The sequence below is a fragment of the Ambystoma mexicanum genome, chromosome 10, assembly GCF_040938575.1.
Source record: "Ambystoma mexicanum isolate Mex_15411 chromosome 10, UKY_AmexF1_1, whole genome shotgun sequence".
Taxonomy (NCBI): Eukaryota; Metazoa; Chordata; class Amphibia; order Caudata; family Ambystomatidae; genus Ambystoma; species Ambystoma mexicanum.
This window is the reverse complement of record NC_090932.1, coordinates 533849667-533874035: the sequence shown is the minus strand read 5'-3', so window position 1 is coordinate 533874035 and position 24369 is coordinate 533849667. Positions and strand designations below refer to the sequence as shown.

General features: G+C 48.6%; 1 protein-coding gene across 2 annotated transcripts in view; it reads right to left on the bottom strand.

The window, feature by feature from the left end:
• The window catches only part of ANO7 (anoctamin 7), a 1967083-nt gene that overhangs the window by 97907 nt on the left and 1844807 nt on the right, over positions 1 to 24369 (bottom strand). Inside the window, exons 22-23 of one of the 2 annotated variants that reach the window (XM_069618104.1) lie at positions 20564 to 20654; positions 1562 to 1681 (exon numbers count right to left, since the gene is read on the bottom strand). In XM_069618104.1, the coding sequence (XP_069474205.1) occupies positions 1562 to 1681; positions 20564 to 20654 (211 nt within the window). The remainder of the gene's footprint in view (positions 1 to 1561; positions 1682 to 20563; positions 20655 to 24369) is intronic. The other variant, XM_069618105.1, reaches the window with a different exon arrangement.

The following is a 24369-nucleotide window of genomic DNA, read 5'->3' as shown; positions in this document are numbered from 1 at the left end:
AGCACAGCTAACAAAGCACACCACGATCCTCAGAAGTAGCCTGTCTCGCCAGCAGTCTTCCCAGTACATTTTCCACAAACCACCACTCCTTGAGTTCGGGACTCCCTAGACATGCACACAGGGGAATGTGCAACCCTTCCCACCAATACGCAACTGTGCACCATTCAACGTTTTGACAACCAGCCAAACTCCATACACTCAGGCACACTCACACATGTGGACTGAGGTATCTCAGAGAGCCTCATTCAAACTAAATGGTGTCCAGTGATAAAGTCGCCTGGAAAATGGCCGCCAGGGGGCAACATTTCACCAAAGATGCACCCTCAGTAAAATCAAACACTTTCCCCAAATATTCTAAGTTTGGAGATTATAATATATAAGTATACCCCTCCTAGAATATTTGGGGAAAGTATTTTAGGGGTCAGGAAAGAAAGTCACCTACCTGGCGTCTTTTCTAGGCAACATTATCACATGGAAGCACCTAAACTGGGTACCAGTCAATCAAAGGGTGACTTGATAGGTTCTGCTCATAGCCATTGTCAGCAAAACCATTTTGGCAGCCATTTCTCATGATCCATTAAAACAAAAAGTCACAAAACAAAATGGGTGGGGAGAAGGACTTTAAAAATGCATTGGTACTCCAATTTCCCCAATATATGGGCATTTGGCTACCAACGTGGAAAACTATTTCAGAATGGTTTAACCAAAAACAAAACATGTAGCTGCCACCAAGCTACTCAGCAAAACACCATTTCCAGGTATGAAATTTCACTGAGGGTTTATAAGGATCACCCCTACCCTGCTAGCGAAAGGGGCTACTAAGGGCAGCAAAACAAAAAGGAGTTGCAGACGTTGGGGGACCCTGTGACACCAAACAGAAAGCCAAGGGAACAAGAAAGGCAGTCACAGATTTAGGGGACTCACAGAGTTAGCATGAGGAGAAGCCCAAATGGAATTCTGACCTAAAAGGCATGCTGTTTATTTGTATGCATGGTGTAATACAATGTGCAGTCCCACAAGCACGTTAACCAGCGTCTGTATGCAAACAGATGTTTTCTTTTTTTTTTTCTTTTTTATAAAAAAAGGTTTTATTGTCAGATATTGTTCACTTGCTTTCTCCAAAGGTGGCACATTTGACCAGATGACTGGGGTCTCGGTGGAGTATACAGTATGTGCTTAGTGCTAACGTCTTAAAAGTTCATTATTAATTCGGAATAATAACACCTCCACAGTCCATGCCCATTGTATGTTTACAAATGCACTGCTGAAAGAAATCGGAAACAAAATGATCAAAGCCAATTGCCTGCGCTGCATGAGGTATTGCTGGTGGGGCATGGCTCATCTAACCACCACTGAAGGGCACACTATACCCCCCTCCCTTGCTGTTTGACCACGAACACCCACCTGCCACTTGTGCGTTCCCTATAGAGGTACTACGTTTTTCCTCGAAATCCAGCTGTGACTTATGAGGATCAGAAATAGGATATCCGCTGCCAAGTTATGAGCACACTTTTGGCATGCAGTCCCACCACCCCCTTCAAAAGGCATGATCTATATGTACCTGGTGATCAGCCAGAGCGAGCTTGGCCATGTATCGCTCTCTCTTCACCTTATTTTCGACTGATTCGGGGATGTCTGGCACCATCATATCAATCATCCAACCAATAACGATCAATACATGCTGCAAACAAGAGAAAGAACACCCAATGCTGGGGTTAGGTTCAGAAGAATCCCTGCCAATGCAACACAAGGGAAACTGCACAGGAAAGATGGGCTATGGGCTATGTGCTATACAGTGGCATGACCACAGCATGTTAGGACATGGTTTATGTTGACCCTACCCACAATGGACAATGCAGGGAGATACCAAGAGATACATTCGTTAGGGCTTGCTCAGTCATATCCACGACGGGAGCAGCAAGAGAGCGAACTACACAGGAAATAGTCAGCAAGGATTCTGCTGCAATTGGGCTAAATGCAAAGTGAGTTGAGCAATCCTTATCCAAGCCAGGAGCAGAATGTGACGGACATCAAATAAATGTTCGGCAGAGAGCAGTTTCTGTCCCAATGAGGACCGTTGCTGCAATGAACCTGGCAAGGAAATAGAAGAGTGGCATGAACCAGACAGTGCAGAACGTTAGCAGTGGTGGGCAACCTGCAGCTCTCCATATGTTTTGATCTACAACACCCATCAGATCTAGCCAGGATAGTCAATGAGAGTTGGGACAAACATCTGGAGGGTCACGGGTTGGCCCACACTGCGTTAGAGGGAATTGATAAGCAGAATCGGCAGGTTGAGGTTGCGCCTGTTGCATCGAGCACAAGATGCTGACGAGAATTATAGGGATGCAGTAAAGTCTAGCTAGTTTTATGGACATTCCAGGGAATGGGTAGAGAACCTAGGGATACAGGCATCTTCTAAATCCAAGCCAGAAGGTGGCATGCAGACAAATGGACTGAAGTGCACATGAAAGAATAACACGTTTCACACCCAACAACTGGTGATGCAAGGATTAAGACAGGGATCCACATGTCTGCCCCATCCAACAAAAAAAAAGCACATTAGAAAATGCCAGAGTTGCACAGGTTAAGACAGCAAACTATGTCCTGTCAACCGTGCGCCACTTGAGAATGCTCAAGATCTTTACCATCGGACTGCGGCCCTCTCCACAGCTCCACCACCACATGTGGATCGAAGGCCCGCTTTGTCCCCGTTGCTGCACTCCTGAGCACCGGCTCTACAAAGATGGCGGACGAGTTGTCCGTGTTAGTCTTGTTCTTGTTCTTCTTGTTAGAAATCTGAATCCAGCTATTTCCATCCATTAAGATGATGTTCGCCAAAAAGAGCACCAATCAGCCATCGACCTCCACTAGATCTCTTCCCACTTCCCAGTGTCCTGCACAAACTGAAGCAGGAACCTACACTGTTCATTCACAACCCCTCTTTTCCAACTGAACAGATCAGATAACCCCTGTACAACTACCCCAATGCCACTCCTCCAGACTCTGAGTAATTCCCGCTGCACATCAAGCCTCACACAATCCAACAAATAGTGAGGCACCGTCTCTGGGCACCCGCAAGCCTCACACGCCGCTGATGTAACTCTACCCATCAAACACTTCCATCCCGCCAACCCCGCATGACCCACCCTAAGGTGATTCAAAATAGTTTCCTCTCTTAGTGTCAACTCTACCCCCCTTCAAATGCCTGAACCCGCACGTCTCTGCACACTGCATACAACTGCCGTCCCTTTGAACTCATATCCCATTGATCCTGCCACATATCCTTATTTTTTCCACGCACCATCAACTGTATCTCAGCCACGCTCAATGGAACTATCACATCCTTCTCCCCCCGCAACGTGGCCCCATACGCGGCCTGATCCACCAACTCATTACCCAAGACCTCATAATGACTGGGAACTCAAGCCAACTCCACCACGGTACCCCCTGCAACACACTCCTCTAATCGCTGTCTAATGAGCACAACTACATCCCTCCTATCACAATTCCCCTCCTTAATTGCCAACAACGCACTCATCGGATCCACAAACACCACCACCCTAGCCAACTGTTTCCCTATAATCTGAAGCACTGCCATATTAATATCCATTAACTCTGCCGTGCAGATGGATACATCATCCGACAACCTAACCACCCAAAACTCCTCATCCGCCTGAAAATAGCAAGCCATACCAACCCTGTTCCTCTCCGGATCCCTGGAACCATCTGTATATACTTGAGCGCCAACTTTCCCCTCCACATACGGCACCCCCAATCTCTTAATCACCCCTCTATCACCACCCTTCTTGGTCACCACTTTGGCCATATTCAAACAGACAATTGGATCATGCTGCATCCAAATCGGTCCTACAACCCTATCCACATCTTCCACCATACACAGCCTCTCCACCCCGAATCGTTTCACCAGCCTGTCCGCATGGAATCCAAAAGTCCCCCCTGTCCTCTCCCAACTCCCACTCTTATAAGCATGCATCAAATTAACCTCCAGACACTGCTTCACAGGATGCCACACAGTGAGGGACTTACAACGCAGCCAATACCTAGCACTCAGCTCCTCCCTTCTCAAATCCATTGGCAACATCCCTGCCAACACTTGCACGGCCTCTGTGGGGGATGACCGAACAGTCCCAGTCACAATTCTCATTGCCCTTGCCTGGACACCATCCAATACATTAAGCTGAATCCTACTATAAATGCACTGCAGCTATACTCCGACTCTAGCACACTCCTGACCAACCCCACATACAACATCCTCATACTCCTCTGCCCTCCACCCCACTCCTGACCCGACACCGCCTTCAACAAATTAAGACGCTGTTTACACTTTGCCACCGTCTTTTCCACTTGCAACTTCCATGACAGGCGCTGATCCAAGAGCACACCAAGATACTGAAGTTCCGTTACCCGGACCAACTCATCCCCGCTGTACTTGAGATCCAAACTGACACCACTACGTCGTCTTTTGAACAATATACACCGTTTTAGAGGAGGACACCTTAAATGGACACCTTAAATCCCCAATCCTGACACCACCTTTCCATTACCTCCAAAGCCTCCTGCAACTTTCCTTGAATCACTCCTCCTACCTTATCCCTAACCCAAATCACTCCATCATCTTCATAGAATCCCACCTGACAAGCACACTCCTGAACTTTCTCTATAAGGCCATCCACCGCTACAAGAAACAGAATAGAGCTGATAACGCTACCCTGGGGCTGTCCCATTTTCCATCAAAAACTCTCGAGACAACGCGTCCCCAACACGCACTCGAAACACCCTATTCCTCAGAAAATCCTTAATCCAGGAAAACATCTTCCCCTCAACACCTTTCTTTCGCAACACAAATAGCAACCCATCCCTCCACACCATATCATATGCCTTCTCCGTATCAACAAAGATTGCCCCCACCATTTCCCGATAGGACAATGCCTCCTCCACATCTGTTGACAATGCCACAACTGCATCCATCACAGATCTAGATTTAAGAAACCCGTGCTGATACACACTCAGTCAGCGCTCCGACTCCAGAAAGTGCACCAGACGGCCACACACCATTTTTTCCATCACCTTCCACAACACGAATGTCAGAGCAATGGGTCGATAGGACCCACACAAACCATCCGACTTCCCAATTTCAGAATCGGAAGGATGACAGCCCTCTTCCACCCACTAGGCAATGTACCGTGATCCCACACAACATTAAACAGCTGCAACACCTCCAGCAAGCAAACATCCGACAAATGCTGCAAATAAATATACTGTACCCCATCCTCCCCCGGACTTGAATCCCGTCGTCCCCTTAGCACAGCCCGCAACTCACTCAAAGTGAAGGACATATCCATACTTGATGTCCATTTGTCTACAACATTCAAAGCACCCAGATTAACAGCCATGAACTCTGCCATTTTCCGTCTGGACACCAGGGAATAATTTTCTGTGCACACCCGCAAAATACTTTCCCAATGCCTCTGCTTTACCACCATCATCATCCACCATGTCACACCTCGCATCTGTAATCACTGAAATCCGAGTGCCGCCTCTTGCCTGCTCGGACATATGCTGAAACCTTGCCCACACCTTTGACAAACATGTATCACTAGAGAGAGTACTACAAAAATGCCCCCAATACATCCGCTTATGACATCGAATCACCCTCTGCAGCAGTGCCCTAGCCTTTTTATATGCGACAATGTCCGCCACCGCTTTAGTACGCTTGGCCTTCCGCCGCTTCCTTTTTCTATCCTGAACTACCGCTGTACATTCTGACGACCACCACAGGACCTCAGGTTTCTGGAAGATCTTACCTCGAGCCGGGGCCAATTCTGCCACAACACTCCGAAAGATATCTTGCAGAGCCAAATCCATTGCATCCACAGTTGGTGGCACCCCCACTCCCTGAGCATCACCTAAACCCATCATACCCATCAACCTTCTACACCCCTCTCCAAACTTCGCACAATCCAAATTACATAAGTTACACCCCCTTGGGGCAGGACTTGCCGACTTCACCACCCTGACACCCACCTCTACAGATATAGACCTGTGATCACTCCCCATCTCCCCATCTGTCCTCAGTTTCCAAACACACTTAGAAAGCATAGATGCGACGGCCTGCCACGGAGGTGGCTGTACAACACACCCTCCTCCCCCCGCCCCTGAGTCCTCTGCAGGCTGCCTATCGGAGCCCCCTCCTTGCCGGAGGGCCTGACGTGGGCTTTCCCTGGCTGGCCTCTGCCGGGGCCTCCGCCGGGCACTGGCTCGCCCACGCCCCTCCTGCGAGCTGAAGCCCGCTCTGACATCAGAGCTGGCCGTAGCCTGGGGCCGCGTTCGTGCCACAGCCCGTGCCGTGGGAGGCAATGCGGCCGCTCTGCCTGCGAGGGAACTGTTAGGCAGAAACCTGTGCAGTCCCCTTAGGGACCACTGCAAAAGATTTAGGACTACTGGTGGTTGGCAGTAAACCCAAATGGCAGCAGTCTGTACCACCCAGATTTACCTGGTAGCTGTGGCTGAGCAGTCAGACCCCTCTCAAGATGGGTTAGGCAGTATATAGAGTATACACAATAGGTACAGAGACACAGTAGCACAAGCAAACACTGACCAGAGCTTTGGTGTAAAAGTATATAATTATTTATTTAAAGACACACTTGTAAATTACACTAGCACAAAGAGGTAAGTAAATTCAACACAGTCACTATTATTTATATATATATATATACAACCCTAATTACTTATTAGACAAGTCTTGATGAGAAACACCACTTATTTTCAGACAGAGGTGAGCGCTTAACATAAGATGGCACTCTAATAAGTTATTAAAAAGGGAGGGAAAAAGACAGAGTTATGAAAGCACACAAATTTCAATGCTTTTCAAAGAACCACAGTGAGGCAGATTAGGCAAAGTCTACTGGAGAGCAAGGAAGTTCAAATGCCAGGCCCACTCTTAGAGAGAGCAAGCAAAATGTGTCCAGGATCACACAGTGGGGTTATGCCCAAAGAGTCTTTGTAGAAAGTTCACAAAAGATTGAGATCAAGTCAGGAAAAGTTAGTTAACAGGTCCCAGGCTAGCCCGGGTTAGAAAGTCGAGGATTTACTGTCACCCCGAACGATCTGTCGCAAGGGAAGCCAGGCGGGACACAGTACCTGAAAGTGGGAAGAACGCTCCAGCGGGGGCAGTTGTTCCTGGCAGCGGGTGCAAGTTGGTGTTTCGTCCAGAGGAAGAGGAGATCTCGACGTGGAGGAAAGCTGAAGGTCGTTGCGCTGCCAGGGAGGAAACCAGCCGTGGAGTTTCCCGGTTACAAGGTACCACCCTTTTCTTCGCGGTAGTGGTAAACCGTGGTATTCCGGTTGCCGGGGTGCTTGGCACGGGCAAGGCGGCCACGAGATGGTCCAGGAAGGCGAAAAGACGGGCAAACTGGTCATCCCCACCAGTCAAAGGAAGCAGACTCTGCGGGCTGGAGATCTCCTCTGTCGTCGGGAAAAGTGGTGAGACGGTTCAGCAGGGCTCCACCGGTGGTGTCGTCGTTGCAGGTCGGCTCGGCTTCTCCCTCCTCGGATTCTTTAGGTCCTGTGGCGACTTATTAAGTTCCAGTCCCCAAAGCCCTGCTTTTATGCAGAAAACCCCCATTCATTCAGCCTAGCTGTCACTCAAACATGCTAAGTGGTGAGCTGGGCGGCTCACCACTTGGGCCAATCATACAAGAGTGCGACTTGAGTTGCCGAGGCAACTCAGTCCAGGGTGTCTAAACCCCCTCCCACACCCCCTGTGGTACCCAGAGTGGCACCACTTTTGGAGGCTTCTGTGGAGAAGCCCGCCAAAAAGTGGAACAAAGGGCTCGACTTGGGTTGGAGTCACAGAAGCAAACACAAACGCCATTTTGGAACCAAGTTTCGGCAAAAAATACCAACCGGTGAATTTATATTAATTTAATAAACCGGCGGTATGTTCGAGGACATTTTAAAAAGTGATCGCCTCGAACAATGGGAAAATCCCATAGGAATATATTCGCGGTCGAATATAAAAAGTAGTATCCACTGCCACCAGCCAAAACTCGGTCGGGGGAGACTGGACAGTGCCCCCTCGAACAACAGACCCCGGGGCAATTGAATTGCCCCGACCAGTACGTCCACAATAGGATGGTTTGTACTGGTTCTGTTCACAATTTGAGACTAGTAAAGCCAATGGTGACTTTACATGCCCTGGGAGACAGTAGTCAGTCCCAGGGTATGGAGTCTATGTTGGGGGGTCGCTACTACACCTCTGGGTTACGGCACGGAGGGTGCTGTGTAACCCACATACCAAAAACACATCAAGCCCTATGGGGTAAAGGACGCCATAGCCCATAGAACACATACACAGTCAAAGGAACACCTCAAATCATGTCTAAGAGTGGGAGGAAAAGAGTCTCACTCTTAGCAGGAGAAAAAAATAAACCCCAAAAATCCAGCAAAGCTGCTGGGAGACTCACTAGGTTTGGGAAATTAGCCTTTACAGAGAATTCTCCCTAACAGGAACCCAGCCCGCCCTGCACCCGAACTGCTGAGGCCTGAGGTAAGGAGCTGGGGGGCCGCCATTACGACCGCATATCACATGTCTCCTGAGCACACAGCCCCCGGCTCCTTGACCCAACACTGCGTCGGCTGCTGGTCCCTGCAGCTCCTCCATACGCTGTGGGAGCCATTGCTGGGTCTCTAGGACAATCTCTCCTCATAACGCGGCACACGCATACTGTGAGGACAACATATAAACAGCCCGTGCGGCTTGGATAGACGGACAGACACCAGCCATACTCCCTGGCGCCGCACCCAGACAACGGTGCCATCTGCATGGGGGGGCCCTCCTCCGGGCCGCATGCCCTGCCCCCCCAACAGGGAGAGCATCGCGTCTGCCTTGCCGGACTAGCTGGGCGATCCCCCTGCCTTTGACCTTGCCAGCCCCTGGCTGCTTGATCCTGGTACCTGGGGCCCACACAAACCCCCCCTTTTTTTATTTATTTTTTGAGACTATTGATTCAGTTGCCCTCCTTCGCTACACTTGGAAAGGGGGGTGCCCGCAGTCTCCTAATGATCCGTTGCACCTGGTGAAGTGTCCTGCCTTTATTCCTTTAATTCTCTGGCCCCCGCACAGGCATCGGAGAGAGGCCCCAGCTGAAGGAGTCCTGACGGTCTCGCTCACTCTTCACCCCCACGCCACCTCGCTCTGCTGCCCCCCTGCGCCTACCAATCCCTCTCCTTGGAGCGTGCAGGCAGCGGCCACCTATATCCACACACAACACCGCCTACCATCGTAATGGCCAACAAATCTCGTGGGCCAGCAAAGGCGGGGACCATGGACAAGTTTACCAGGCCAACATCCAGGGTGGAGCAGGGTACCACCTCCTTCAATGACACTGACATGGAAGCCCCACTGGACCCCCCACAGCCCGATCTGACGGCAATAATGGAATCCATGGCAAAGAACTTCGCCTCCTTCCATGAGAAGTTAGACGACATAAATGCGAATGTGGCCTTTCTGAGATCAAAACTAGACCAGCATGGCACCAGGATTCCAGCATGGCACCAGGATTACCGAGGCCGAAACCAGAATTGAGGCAAATGAGGATAATGTACTCACCCTACAAAATACTGTGTCAGAATTAGTGCGTGACATGAAAAGTGTTAAGTCCAAATGTGCCAATTTAGAATCAAGGTCACGCAGAAACAATATCCGCATCGTGGGGGTTCCGGAGTCAGCACTCAAGCGCCGCATGGAGCTGGCAGTCGAGACCCTTCTCAAAGATTTCCTTGGCGACCCTCCACTTTCACCATTCTTCACGATCGAGCATGCGCATCGCTCACTCGCTCCCCGCCCCAAACCAGGCGACTTCCCCAGGCCCATAATAGCGAAAGTCCTTAGCTACAGAGACCGAGACCATATACTGCGCCTGGCACTTGAGAAGGGCGAACTCAGAATGGATTCGCAAATCATTAGAATTTTCCCGGACTTTTCTGTGGGGGTCCAGGCGGAGCACACAGTTCAATGGGGTGAAGAAAATGCTTCGGGAACGCAAAATCGAATATGCAATGTTATTCCCGGCACGTCTGAAATTCACCTTCCGGAATAAGCAATGCTTTTTCACAGTGCCGGACGAAGCAGTCAAATTTATCGAATCACAGATCCCAGCGGAAGCACCTGAGAACGACCTGATGGAAAATGACTGAGGTCTTCCACATCTCCAATGCACTAATTGAAACCGCAGCTCTCCTCATCTGCTCCCATCCGTCATTGTCTTTTGCTTTTCCTCCATTGAAACACATTACACTGTAAACCCAATGCTGCCCTACAGGCGCCGCTCGCGCCACACTACTTGCTTACTTGGGTACACGGCAGTGGCGGAGCCCACTGCAATTGCAATACCAGTTCTTTTGCTTTGCCCCTGTTGGGCAAACGGGTTGAAGCGGCCGGGTTGGACACGCCATGCCACATTCCGGTTATGGGTGTTGTAAACCGAGCGTTGCCTAGTTGGGGACGGCAGGCAGGTGGTTGCTTCAGGGGTGGGTGCTACCACACTGCTAGTTTGTATCGGGCAGTGAGGGTGGGGGGTGGGACAGTTGGGAAATGTTTTACAAAAATCGGCAGAGAGGATGCGACAGGTCTGGAAGAGGGGCAGGTTCACGCCTACACAGCACATATGGTGATAATCAGAGGTGGTTCTTTCTATTGGGATGTTCCATGAATTGACAGCATGTCTCCACTCCACCGCAGCACATATGCCTGCAGACTGCGCCAAAACCTTTATTTGAGATGTCCCATAAACTGTCAACATGGCTATTAAAACAATGACATGGAATGTTCAGGGATTGACACATTTCACAAAGTCCTGTAGGATCACGGCATATGCACAGGGACATGGGATCAAGGTACTCCTATTGCAGGAGACACATGCTCTGAAACTCCTATCTTCTAACCTAGCACAGGTCTGGGGCCCCAACAGATTCTATACCCAATTCTCGACTCAATCCAGGGGAGTCCTGACCCTCGTCCACAAATCGGTGAAGTTCACACTCCATACATCCCACATTGACACAGAGGGCAGATATGTGATTCTCCACTGCACCCTAGCTGACGATGAATGCATACTCGTGAACTCATACGGTCCCAACATTGACTCCCCCGAATTTATAGATACCGTGACTGCCATCCTTATGAGATATGTGTAAGTTCCCATTATATGGGGAGGGAGACATGAATCTTATACCAGATAATGTCCTGGACAGAACAGCCACTTCCCGCAGTGTCACATCTCGAGCCGCTCAGAGACTCCTTACACACATTAACTCCCTGAATTTACATGATGTGTGGAGAACGCTCCATCCACAAGAGAGCGAGTACACTTTCTACTCAACAGTACATGACAGCTCTTCAAGAATAGACATGTTCCTATTATCAGGGTGCCGGGTGGGCAGGGTGAAGGAGGTCAGGATCCTTGCACGCATGCTCTCTGACCATTCCCCCGTGATGCTGCATATCTATCTAGGTAACACCTTGGCTGCCCGCCCCGCCTGGCGCTTTAAACCTGAGGCCCTATCTGACATTGTCTTCAAAGCTGAAATTTTGTCTGACAAACACGTTTTTCGAAAATAACAACACGCAAGACACCCCAGAGGGGACCCGTTGGGAAGCATTTAAGGTGTACATCAGAGGGATGTGCATCTCAAGGGAGGCGGGGGTTCTCAAAGCCATAAGGCAGGCCCTAAATAGCACCGAAACTAAGCTCAAAACCTTAGAGCAAGAATATGCCTCCGCGCCAGACCCGGTAATCCTAGCAAAGATTAGAACAGAACTAGAACTTTTTGAATCTCACGCCCTGAGCAAGGTACGGTACTATGCTCGCCCAGAAGCTGCCTGGAGGTATGGCGAGGGTGACAGGCCTGGGAGAACTCTAGCCAAACTAGTGCGCGCTGAGGGAGGCAAGACCTGAATATATAGCGTTTTGGATGTACATGGCCTACGACACTGGTCCGACCAAGCCATTATTGACACCTTCGCTAGTTTTTATGCCAGCCTATATGGCCCCCAGCCAGAACACACAGCCCATGACCTGGACAACCTGCTAGAACGCATCCCTATGACACTCATCTCTCAAAGCACTAAAGAACAACTTGACACCCCGTTCACTTTGGACGAAATAGTCCAGGTGATTTCAGATCTTCCTAAGAATAAGGCCCCGGGCCCCGATGGACTCATATCTGAGTTCTACCAGGAACATGTCGCCATCCTAGCTCCCATATTATATGGGGTTTGGTCCGAATCACTCCAGATAGCCACTCCCCCACCCTCCCTAAGGGAAGCCCTAATTACCGTCCTACCCAAGCCAGGGAAACCCCCAGACAAATGTGGTTCCTATAGGCCCCTATCGCTTATCAACACGGATATGAAAATCTTTGCTAAAATAATAGCAAACAGGTTCCTTCCGTTCATGCCTCACCTGGTACACGCAGACCAAAGTGGATTTGTCCCTGGCCGATCTACAGCACTTAATATCCGACGTCTATTTAATGTGATGTCCAGAATTGACCCTAAAGCAGACGCGGTAGCGGTCACGTTAGACGCCCAGAAGGCATTTGACATGGTTTCATGGCAATACTTGTGGGCTGTGCTGGAAAAAATGGGAATAGGACCAAATATGATCTCCTATATAAAACTGCTATATACAGGTCCAATGGCCAGGGTGCTGGTCAACTCCATTGGCCCCTCCCCCTTTGCACTACACAGGGGCACCCGCCAAGGTTGTCCGTTCTCCCCAATCCTTTTTGCGCTCACCATCGAACCCATGGCAGACCATATCAGGCACCGGCATACCCGTAAAGGTATTCGCTTACAAGATACTCCGGAGATCATCTCACTATATGCCGATGATGTACTTCTATATGTCAGAAACCCTTCCACATACCTAGACCCGATCATCCGGGACATTACAATAATTGGCACATACTCGGGCTTCACCATCAACTACTCTAAATCCGAAATAGTCCCTCTCACTGCGGCAACCCAACAAATGTCATGTGAATTTCCTCTACGCTGGTCCCCCGCGGGCATAAGGTATCTAGGGGTGCAAGTGTCACTTACCAAAACCTCCTTACTGAAAGATAACTACGAGACAACAGCCCAGCTCATCAAATCCAAGATGTTTCAATGGCGCAACCTCCCACTGTCCCTGGCGGGCAGATTGTCCCTTGTTAAAATGATCGAGGTCCCCAAGCTCCTCTATATCTTCGCCAATGTACCAGTGTGGCCCGGAAAACAATATTTCAAGAGGCTCCACTCGGCGTGCGCCCAATTCCTCTGGCATTCTGGGGCCGTCCATAAGAAGTGGCAGCATATGACCCTACCCTACGAAAAAGTGGGACTCACAGCCCCAGACTTAACACTGTACTGGACCGCAGCACAGGCCCAACATGCCACGCACTGGTACGCACACTCGAATCTGCCCCCTCACGTCAAATTAGAGAAACTGGCAGGTGGCAGGTCCAACATCATGACCCTGCTACTACACCACACGCTCCAGACAGAAGCCCCGGCAGACCCTGTGGCCACCACAATTAGAGCATGGAATAGGATTTTGAATTCAAAACAAAAAAAACGTCCATATTATAAATGGCTTCCCATATGGCAATTCCCAGGACTCTCCCCCACCCATGACCAGCAATTCCTGCGATATTGGGAGAGCCTGGGCTACCGAGCATTAACTGATCTGTACACCGACGGGAAATGTATCACTCCCCAAACGTGGCAACCCGAACATTCCAACTCAGCACTTGAGTTTTTACAATACTTTAGGTTGAGAGCGGCGGTCTGGGCAATGTGGCCCTCCTACCCTGACGAGCCCCCAGACTCACCCGAACTTCAATACATAGCTAACTCCACAGGCAGCAGGGGCATAATATCCTCTCTGTATAAAATGCAGCTGGAAAAATTAGAGAATGCATCCCTCAAACCACGAGAGGCATGGGCTAGGGAACTGGAGATGGAAATAACCGCTGGAATGTGGAAAAAAATGTGTGCACATACGCGCAAAGTCTCCCTTAGCGCTAGATTCTGTTGCATACAATATAAACTCCTTAACAGACTTTATTATACACCGCACAGAGTAGCAAAATTTACACACACCCCGACCCACACATGCCCGAAATGTAACTTTGGAGAGGCCGATCATATACACATGTTCTGGTCCTGTGCGGCGCTGAATGCGTTTTGGATGTAGGTAACGAAAGCGCTATCTGAAATCATTGGATCCCCAGTAGACCTTGATCCACTAGCCCTGCTGTTTGGGATATGGTCCGCAGAAAATGCAAAAAAAAGGTCGTCATTTTTAAATGTGAGTGCTATTGTTGCTAAAAGATGTGTACTACCAGTGCTGGAAGCGCCGCTCCCCCACTACCCTTGAGATGTGGTTGAAAGCCCTCACTTGGGTACAAATGTGCAAAGAAGAGTATATCGGATCCCTACCAATGACATCCTGCCCCAAAAATGTATGGACCAAGTTCTGCAGTTATCTAAATAATAGAGACATGGCTGAGCAGAGTTTCACCCCCTCGCCAGGTCCGCCCGGCCCACCATAGATACTGAGTACCTTGTTTTGTCGATGTTTCCCCCTCCCACTCTGTACTGCTGTATAAAGTGCATGATGGAATGCCTAACAGTGATATTATGACTTATGTTCTATCTCTGAGTAATGTATGCTGTACCTGTCGTAACTTTCTGCCAATAAATAAAAGTTGAAAAAAAAAAGAAACCATAGATGCTGATACCCATGTCAAATCCAAACAAGATCCCCTACCGGTATGAATGTCAGTCCTAGTATGCCCTGGCGAGTTCAATAAAACAAGTCCACACTCATCAGCCATCACCTCTAAATTAGCCCCATTAACATCTGTCACAGCACTATTCCACAACATATTGTGACAGTTAAAATCCCCACAAAGAATATATTTGTCACGCTGCCCCAAGGCCTGCTGCAAAGCCCCCACGTCAAGAGGTCTACACGGATTGTAGAAATTCAAAATCACCAACACATCAGAACCCGTAAATAACCTCACTCCAATCAACTCCAACTCCCCTCCAAACTCAAGGACAGAACATTGAATACCAATCTTCATCAAAATGCATACCCCTCCCCACGCCCCTCCACTCTATCTTTCCTAAACAACACATATCCCGGAAAACGAAAAATACCCTCTCTTAACCATGTCTCCTGAACACATACGACGTCAACATCACCCACTTACACCAACTCTTTCTTCAACTCCTGCCCATTCCCCAACAAACTCCTCGCATTCCATTGCCACAACCTCAGATCCCTAAACCCTCACGGGGAACATCACCACCACTCATCATCTTATGTACATCCTTATCTGTGAGATTTCCAATCCTTAAATACATCTTGGCTGCCTTCACCACAGCCTGTAACCTGTCCGATTTCGACTGACAACCGGCTGTCATATTAATAGTTGCGATAATAAAACACAACAAATCCGCCATTTTGATAGTAACACTCCCTGCAATCACTCCATCAACCCCCAAAGACTGAAGCTCCCCTACCTTCACTTGCTTCACCACTGCAGCAGGACTACCCACCACCACCACCTGCTCCTCCCGTACCTTCTGAACTGCTGCTGCATAACTGATGGTTTGACTCGCCTTAGTGCTCACAACGTTACAGGCCTCCACCTGTGCAACACACCCCCTAAAAGAAGCAACATGATCCCCACCACAATTGCAACACTTCAGTTTACAATCCGGCACACACTCCTTAATATCATGGGGCCCACCACACTTCCCACACCTCCTCTCCCTCCTACAAGACTGTGCTATGTGACCATACTCCTGAGACTTATAGCACCTCAGGGGGGCTGGGACACATGGCTTCACCCGAAAACGCTGAAACCCCAAAAACACATGCTGCAGCACCTCACTCCCCCTAAACCGAATAGCTACAGTCGTAGAAATTACACCGCCATCAGGATCTTTCCTCCCCAACCTCCACACCTCCAAAACCCCCACCTTCTGCAAGGAACTCACCATATCCCTATCATGCACACAAAGAGGTACCCCATAAATCACTCCCTTACACACCGCACCACCCTGTTCTGACACGGTAACAGGATGTCTCCCAAGATATCCCAAATTCAACGCCTTGTTCCTGGTCACCTCACCCAGACCCTTAACTAACAAACACCCCCCACTAATTACCTGAACAGACTGCACAGCACCAATTCCTTTCCGGACCCACTCAGATACCACAAAAGGGCTAACACCACTAAGATCTTGATCGGGCTTCGCCGACTTTTTGACCACCTGCCAACCTGACTCTGCCTCCATGGATTCAAATGCAGCCTCACTCCTACTCACATACTGCTGTCCACAACCAGAACCCCCACTACCCTCCACCCTTCGATCCACAGGGGATCTACTCCGAATCATTGCCCCACTGTCATCCCCAAGAGACCCCAACTTCCTCCTCCCAACATCAACACTCCTCCCAGCATCAACACCAACACCTGCCAAACCCTCTGCCAGAGACTGGTGACCACCACCTGTACCCAACTTCCCTTTCACACCATCACTCTTGCCATTCTTCTTCCACCTTTCCCCCCTGTATTCCTAAGGGACCCCTTGTCAGTTGCACCACCACCACTACTCCTGTAGACCAATGGGTCCCCTTACTGCTCAATGTATCACTCTTCCCAGGCACAGGACGTATGCCATCTTGCACCCCCACACCACTGCCCGCAGCCGCTGTCTCCAGAGTATTCCCCTGCCCACTCATAACGGCAGGCAGGGCCACCCACCACGCACGTACCAACCACCAACTATCGTATCACTTTCGCCCTCCCCAACACCAAGCACACACAGCCCCTCTAGCAACAAAGCACGCCGCTTTTACAAACATGAACCTCACCCTTCTTCCTCGAAGTGCTCCCTCCTCCTCCCGTGCCCGACTGTCCTCCCTCCTCTGCAAACTAGGACCTCCTCGCATCCCACGTTCCCAGATCCAGTGAAATCAGGCTCGCTGAGTGACTGGAGATCCGCCTACTCTCTAGCAACTAGTTCCATCCAAGAAACGCAAGACTAGCCACTGAACTCACTGCCGGGTTCCGAAGCCCTCCCCTTCCTATCCGTGTTAGTCGAATGGGCTTGTTCAAGCCCTTTGCCTGCCAGCAGCTGCCCTGAAAGGCTGCTGCCTTTGTTTTACATCCCATTGGTGGGGAGCCGGCCCCCAGGTAAGGACCACATAGAAGGATTCTCCACTGTATAGGCCTGTCCGGGCACTTCCGGTGGCTCGGCGTGCCTCTATGCTCCTCTATCCTGATGATCCCGCTCCACCTGAAGTATCCCTGGCACACCTCTGGGCGTGGTGCTTCGCTGCTGCTTCATGTTTCACCCAAAGTAAGGCAGGTTTGATGTCCTTCCCGCCGGTTCATATCTTTCTATGACTGCTTCTGGTGTTTCTTTGTTCTCTGGTTATCATTCACTGACACTGCTACAGTGCTACTGCTCTTTGAACGCTCTGTATCCTGATTCTGATCCTCTACAGCATATGACACTATCTTTAACTTGGCAACTACAGTTCCCTCTGCTCCTGGATGCCTACCTGACTTTCTCTTCCGAGACACTACCTGCATCTTGCTCCTTGAGACATGGCGATTAGTCTGTACCCCTACCTCTTATTCTGTTCTGTCTCGATATGCATACCTGTCTGTTGCTGCTGACACAATTCCATGTGTTGTTGCTTTTTCCCCACGTGTTTACCCAGCATTGTGTCTGATCTTGCCCTGTTGCCTTCCATTTTTTTATGTAGCCCCTCTTACATGTGGGAGAGGCTTTCCCTTATGCACCCATCATAATGTGCCTTGTAGCTCCTGTATCCCTACCTCGTGCAATCTCTTGACTCCTCTATTGTTCTGCCTATGCTGGATTGCTTATTGTGCTTGCAGCCTGCTTTCTCGACTCTTCACTTAGCCCTCCATTTTTATTCTTATTTTTCCTCATCTTCCTGTTTTTACTGTCATCTATATGCCGGTTGCATCCCATCTTGCCTGAGACTAGGCTTTTCCAGTCTGCATTCACCTACCTGCTTGTCTCAATTGTGTGTTTGCATTCCTGAAGTAGCCCCTCATTTCATGAGGTGAGGTTTTTTCAGACTATTCACCCACCTGCTTGTCTCAATTGTGGGTCTGCATTTTTAACCAATACCTGGCACCCCTCGCCCACCGCATTGCTGCTCTCTGCTCCAACTTTCAGTGCTATGCGGATAACACTCTGCTCGTTTTCAGGCTCCCCTCTGCCACCTCTTCTCCGTCTCTCATCTCTGACTGTCTGTCTGCAATCCAGGAGTGGTGTGCCGCCAACAATCTCTGCCTTTATGCCAGTAAGACAGAGATCCTCCTTGTCGGCACTCCTGCACCTTCCTTTCCTGTCACTCTCTGGCAGGCGTCCCTTGGTCCACTTCCTGCTCCCACCTGTGAGGCTATGAACCTCGTGGCCATCTTTGACTCCATGCTTTCCTTTTCTCTACACATTTCTGACGTCTCTCAGAAGTCAAACTACCAACTGCACCGCCTCAGAGGTATTCTTCCTTTCCTCTCCTTCCCCCAGAAGCTCACTGTCTCTAGAGCTCTGATTCTCTCTAGACTGGACTACTGCAACAGCCACTTCCTAAATTTGCCTGCTACTACTCTACGCCCCTTGCAACTCATCCAGAACAGGACTGTGAGACTTGTCCTTGGCCTCAAGCCCAGGGATCGTATCTATCCAGCCCTGAAATCTCTTCATTGGCTCCCAGTGGCTGCAAGGATTAAGTTCAAGACCCTCTGCATTGTCCACAAGGCCTTCTGGTGCCGGGTCTACAATACCTTCAACCCTCCCTTCGAAAATACCTTCCGACTTGACCTCTTTGCTCCTCCACCTCCAACTCCCTCAGGGTCAGTCGCTTCTCCAAGCAACGAGTTGGTGGTAGATCTCTTTCTTCAGCTGGGACCTCCCTCTGGACAGCCTCCCTGCCTCTCTGAAACTTGAGGAGAACCATCTTTGGTTCCGGAAGCACCTCAAGACCTTCCTCTTTGCTTCTGCCTTCTCTCTTCCTCTCCCCTACTGATCCCTGTCAGTTCTGCACTGGGCACCTGGCTACCCTCTGAATTCGGGCCCAGATCCCTGCCCACCCAGCTGCATACCCGCACTGCCTCCTGGCAACCCTTGCACTTGGGTCTGTATCTGCAGCCCTACAGACCCCTTACCTGCACTTATTAGACAGCCGTTGTCTTCACTTAATTCTTGCATTTGCCATCTGCTGGCCGCACTACGTTTTGTTGTTTTCGTTCACGTGTTCAGCACTTTCCACTCATCCTCTGCCCCCTGTACTTTCCCCCTTCCCTCTCCCCTGAACTTGCACGTTCTCAATGTCACTGGGCCTATTAAGATTGCCGTTTTGTCCACCCGCGTACCCCTCCCTTGCATCGTCACGCCTTGAAACACTTGGGTATGGCGCGCTATAAATAAAATATCATAATTCCTGATGTAGCCCCTCCATTCATGAGGCAAGGCTTTTCCAGTCTGCATTCACCTACCTGCTTGTCTCAATTGCTTGTCTGCATTCCTGATGTAGTCCCTCATTTTATGAGGCAAGGCTTTTCCAGTCTGCATTCACCTACCTGCTTGTCTAAATTGCTTGTTTGCATTCATGATGTAGCCCCTCATTTCATGAGGTGAGGCTTTTACAGTCTGCATTCACCTACCTGCTTGTCTCAATTGCCTGTTTGCATTCCTGATGTAGCCCCTAATTTCATGAGGCAAGGCTTTTCCAGTCTGCATTCACCTACCTGCTTGTCTCAATTGCTTGTCCACATTCCTGATGTAGACCCTCATTTCATGAGGAAAGGCTTTTCCAGACTGTATTCACCTACCTGCTTGTCTCAATTGCTTGTCTGCATGCCTGATGTAGCGCCTCCTTCCATGAGGCAATGCTTTTCCAGTCTGCACTTACTCATGCCTGCTTGTCATAATGGCATTCCTGGGTTTCCTTAATGCAGTCTACCTACTTGTTCCTGCACTTGTGTTGCATTTATTCTACCTCTCTCCTCTTCCCCTGCTGTACTTTCCTCTCCCCCTCTTTATGTTTCAGCACTTGCGCATTCCAAATAGTCTCACGGCCTGGTAAGAATGGTTATTGGTTGTTTCAACCTTCAACCACCTTTCTGCACTCCCACTCCTCCCCTCTCCCCTGCTCTCATGCTATAGCACTTGCATGTTCTGAATGTTTGAAGACCTTTTAAGAAGGTTTTTTGTTTTTATTATATCCCTTTATTCCCCTTCTCCATCCCACCGTTGTCTTGATAGCCTCGAAACATTCTTTTTGCTGTAAAGTGTGCATTACTAATAACCAATAAATAAAGATAGTCACAGTGGAAAGACATAGATTGCTGTTGAAGGCATCAAAGACAACATGGGTAGTGGTGCAGAGAGACCTAGGGTGAAAAGACAAATCTGTGCAGTGAAACATCCTACCTCAAATATAATTACAAAGGCTAGGCGTAGGGCAAGCAGGTTCCAGAAAGTAATGGAAGGTCTCCCATCATTCTCGCGATAACTCAGGTACCTGTGGGAAGAGAATGTCTCTGGTTACTCACATACATTAACATGTGGAATACCAAGATAGGCTATGTGTTGTGCATGCTTAGCAAGGAGAATGCCAAGCATAGATTACAGGTTCAGTTCACATATTTTATTTATTTTATTCTTTCCATCGCTCACATCACAATATCAAGTCAAGAAACCGCATACAGATATAGTGAGGTATCCATTGTATACACCTGAGTTGGCAAGGTACATGAATAACAATGGATGGCAAAGGAAGGGAATTGTCAGTTTATTACAATTTCTCAACATAAGAGATATGCACATTGAGCATAAGATAAGCAAGTGTGGAAGAATAATCAAGTTCATTCATTATCCAGGACATAAAGACTGAAGCGTGCCAAGGTCAACAAGTAAAAGTAAAATGCGGACTTGACATCTTGAGGCCTCGGCTGTGGCAGTAACCAACTGCACTGAATTCTTTATATTCATTAGTGGAAATCACCCAAAAAGCAATCTAGTGCGTTTAAAGGCGACAAGAGGCTAGTGATGCCGTTTGATGTGCAAACTGTCACTGAACAGAAGACATGATCTATAGGACACTCCCACGTACATACAAGTGGCCCGATTACAATTGCCTCTTGGGCAGATCGGATTAAGCCTATCTGCAAAGGTCGTGTTAAAGGTCCTATTAAAAAGTTTACCAGGAATTTAGGAAGACCATGTGCAAGTATGTGTACATGTGAGTCCAATATGTTTTAGTGAAGGAAGTCCCCAAATCTATTTCCCATTTAGATCTAGAAGTGGATGCATGAAGTGGTGGGGGGTGGACTGCACCATTCATTACAGAGTGGACACAATACACCTGCAACCCTCAGCATTCCAAATATACCGAGAGTTCACCCTGCAAAATGCCATCTATCCAGAGGGAACTCTACAACATCTCTGTTTAAATATTGAGCTATTCTTAGACACATTTTCAACCAAAGAGCAACAATCGCCTTACTTCAAAAGACTTGGCTACTAAAATGTGACCAGCACTGCTTATTCTCAAAGCTTTTTGACCAACAATTATTTTGTATCTGCCCTCGGGAAGAAGCAGGGAGTGGCAATACTCATATCAACGTTTCTATTAAATGAGGCCATCATTTTATCTAGAGACCCCCCAAAATGGCATTTTGGCCCACAGAATTGAGCTTGGAGATTAACTTTACACCTTTGTATCAATATATGAATCTTTGCTTTACAGAGACATATTTCAAAAGGTGGCGCTATTTCAGGTGGGTCAACTATCCAAGGGCGGAGACTATATCATGATCTAGATGGGTCCAATAACAATATGTTTGCCGGTAGGTTCCATTTAAGGGAGCTGATTGACTCAATTTCCGAACTCAGACTAGTGATATTAGGAGTCACTAATCCCACAGAATTTAAAAATACCTTTTACTCCTTTGTGCACTAAAGAGATTGTTGTCTTGATTACTTTTTGGTCTCACATTTATCTCCAGAAGCTGCTCTCTCAGCAGACCCAGCCGTCCAGTCGGTGCATTAACACTGTTCAGTAGATATCACTCTAGCTAATTATGCCCTGATCAGGGGAAGTGATAGGTTAGCGAATCTCTAAACTCTTTACTTAATGACCCCGTTAAGGGAAAATCCATGGCAGACCATCTAGTCACATACTTTCTATAAAATGACAATGGCAGTGTTTCTGTCCCCACTCTTTGGGACGAGTTTAAACCAGTACTGTAGGAGACATTCAATATTATAGTTCCAGCTCATAAAAAAAAAAACACAGACATCACTCCAAGAAGTGCTGGCTTTCAACTGTTCAGAGTTGGAAGCCAATGCATAACACTAGTATCTCAGGAGACTTACAGAGAGCAGAAAGTGGCAAGGGTGCAGTGGTTAGCTTTAGACTTAGATGCTGTGGCATTTGCGTAATTAAAAACAAAGCTTTTCTACTATTCCCACTCCAATAATGTCAACAAGTTATTGGCATACAAATGAAAAACTCTGTTATATGAATATAATGTGAGCTTTAAAAGATCAATAAGGTACATTGCAATCTGGGGAACAGCATACAATGCATATTTTGACCAAATACTTCACATCTTTTTTTTGCGCCATCCCTCTATTCCTAACCTCCAACTGGACTATCAGTGAGGCCCGAATCTTTCCTATGTCCCAGAAGAGTCCAGGAACTACCTTCATTATTAACTGAGAAATAGAATCCAGGTTATGAATGGCCTTCTGAAGTAAGACAGTATCAGGAGACAATCAAGTTGGCATCTTGGTGAACATTTTTTTTATATTGTACCTCTCAAAACCTAATCTGTCCCTAAATCTCTTGGCCCTAACCTAAAGAAAAGAAATCTAAAAGAGTGTGTGTCAGGATGTCTTACAGGATAACATAAGTCCACCATCCAGAAACCTATTCTAACCTGAATTCTGTCCCTACTACTTGATACAAAGAAAATGACAGAACACTTAACAAAGGTACAATAAGGGCCATCGTCCACATAAAGGAACGGTGGCTGGTTTCTGACCCCACCAAAATGTCTCTTCTCAAAAGACAAGGGGCTCCTTGCCCAGTTGAACAGTCCCACTCAGGACACCAAGATTCTCTTATAGATTTCCCCTCTTTGGGATCAAGTCTCAGACGCCGATTAGTTTATTTTTCTTGGATTTAGGTAGATTCAGTCTCAGGTCTGCTTTCAACCGTTGGGTGCTTCCTAGAGCGTACGTCCACACCATGCATTTTCTAGTGGTTCCCGACTCAGGAATCTTGCCGCACTCTCTCCAAATAGTTATCTCTTGGTTTTTACCCCTCCCTGGGGTCTCGGGTTCCAGACGCTGTTTTGAGTCTTGTTTCTTTAACTCCTACTCGGGCTCTCTATTTCACACCGCCTTGTGATTGTTCTCTTACCCCTCCTTGCAGTCTGTCTTTCGCCCCGCCTTGGGGTCTCGTGCCAACCCCGCTTTGGGGCCTTTCTGCCCACCGCCCAGTTCTCTGGAGCCTCCAAGTTCCTTCTGTTTCAGAGCAGTGCTCCTCCAAACAGGGGTTGTAGGAGGGTGGCGCAGCTTTTCTTCCCCACCTTCTACCTTGGTTTCCAGCGTGATGCCTGAGCCATGGCTCCCTTCCTACTGCCATTCTGTCGGGCTCCCATATCTGCTTCTCCCCCGGGCTGCTTGTTCCCACTTAGGCGCTCTCCTCTGCTTGTGGATCTCTGGGACCAGGCCTTTCCAGGCTGTATCCCGGCAGGGACCGCTCTGCCACACCTTCCAGGTGGAAGTTTCCTGGTCTCTCATGCGCAGCAGGCGGCTCTCGTCTCCTTCCTCAAAGCTGATTGGAACTTTATTTCCCTGCAACAAGGGGTGTGTCAATTCTCTTGCCTCCCTCTTTAGGTGTGTATGGTGCTTGAACAGGGTCAGCAACAACACCAACCATTCATGTATACAAATGTCAGTTACCACAAGGGTTAATCCCATTTCCCAGAGTCCAGGGAAGAAATTGGCCTAGAATCCATCAGACTATCGCTCCTAACTTTCTTGTACATTGGATTAATCACTGCCCGTTTCCAGGATTCTGGTGTTTTGCAGGATTTTATTAGAACGCTGAAGACAAAAGTGAAAACATCTACCAAATCGGAAAACAAATCAGCTGGGAAGCCATCAGGCCCAGGTCAACGACTATGAGGCAGATTCATTATGGCATCAAATACCTCCTGTAAGGG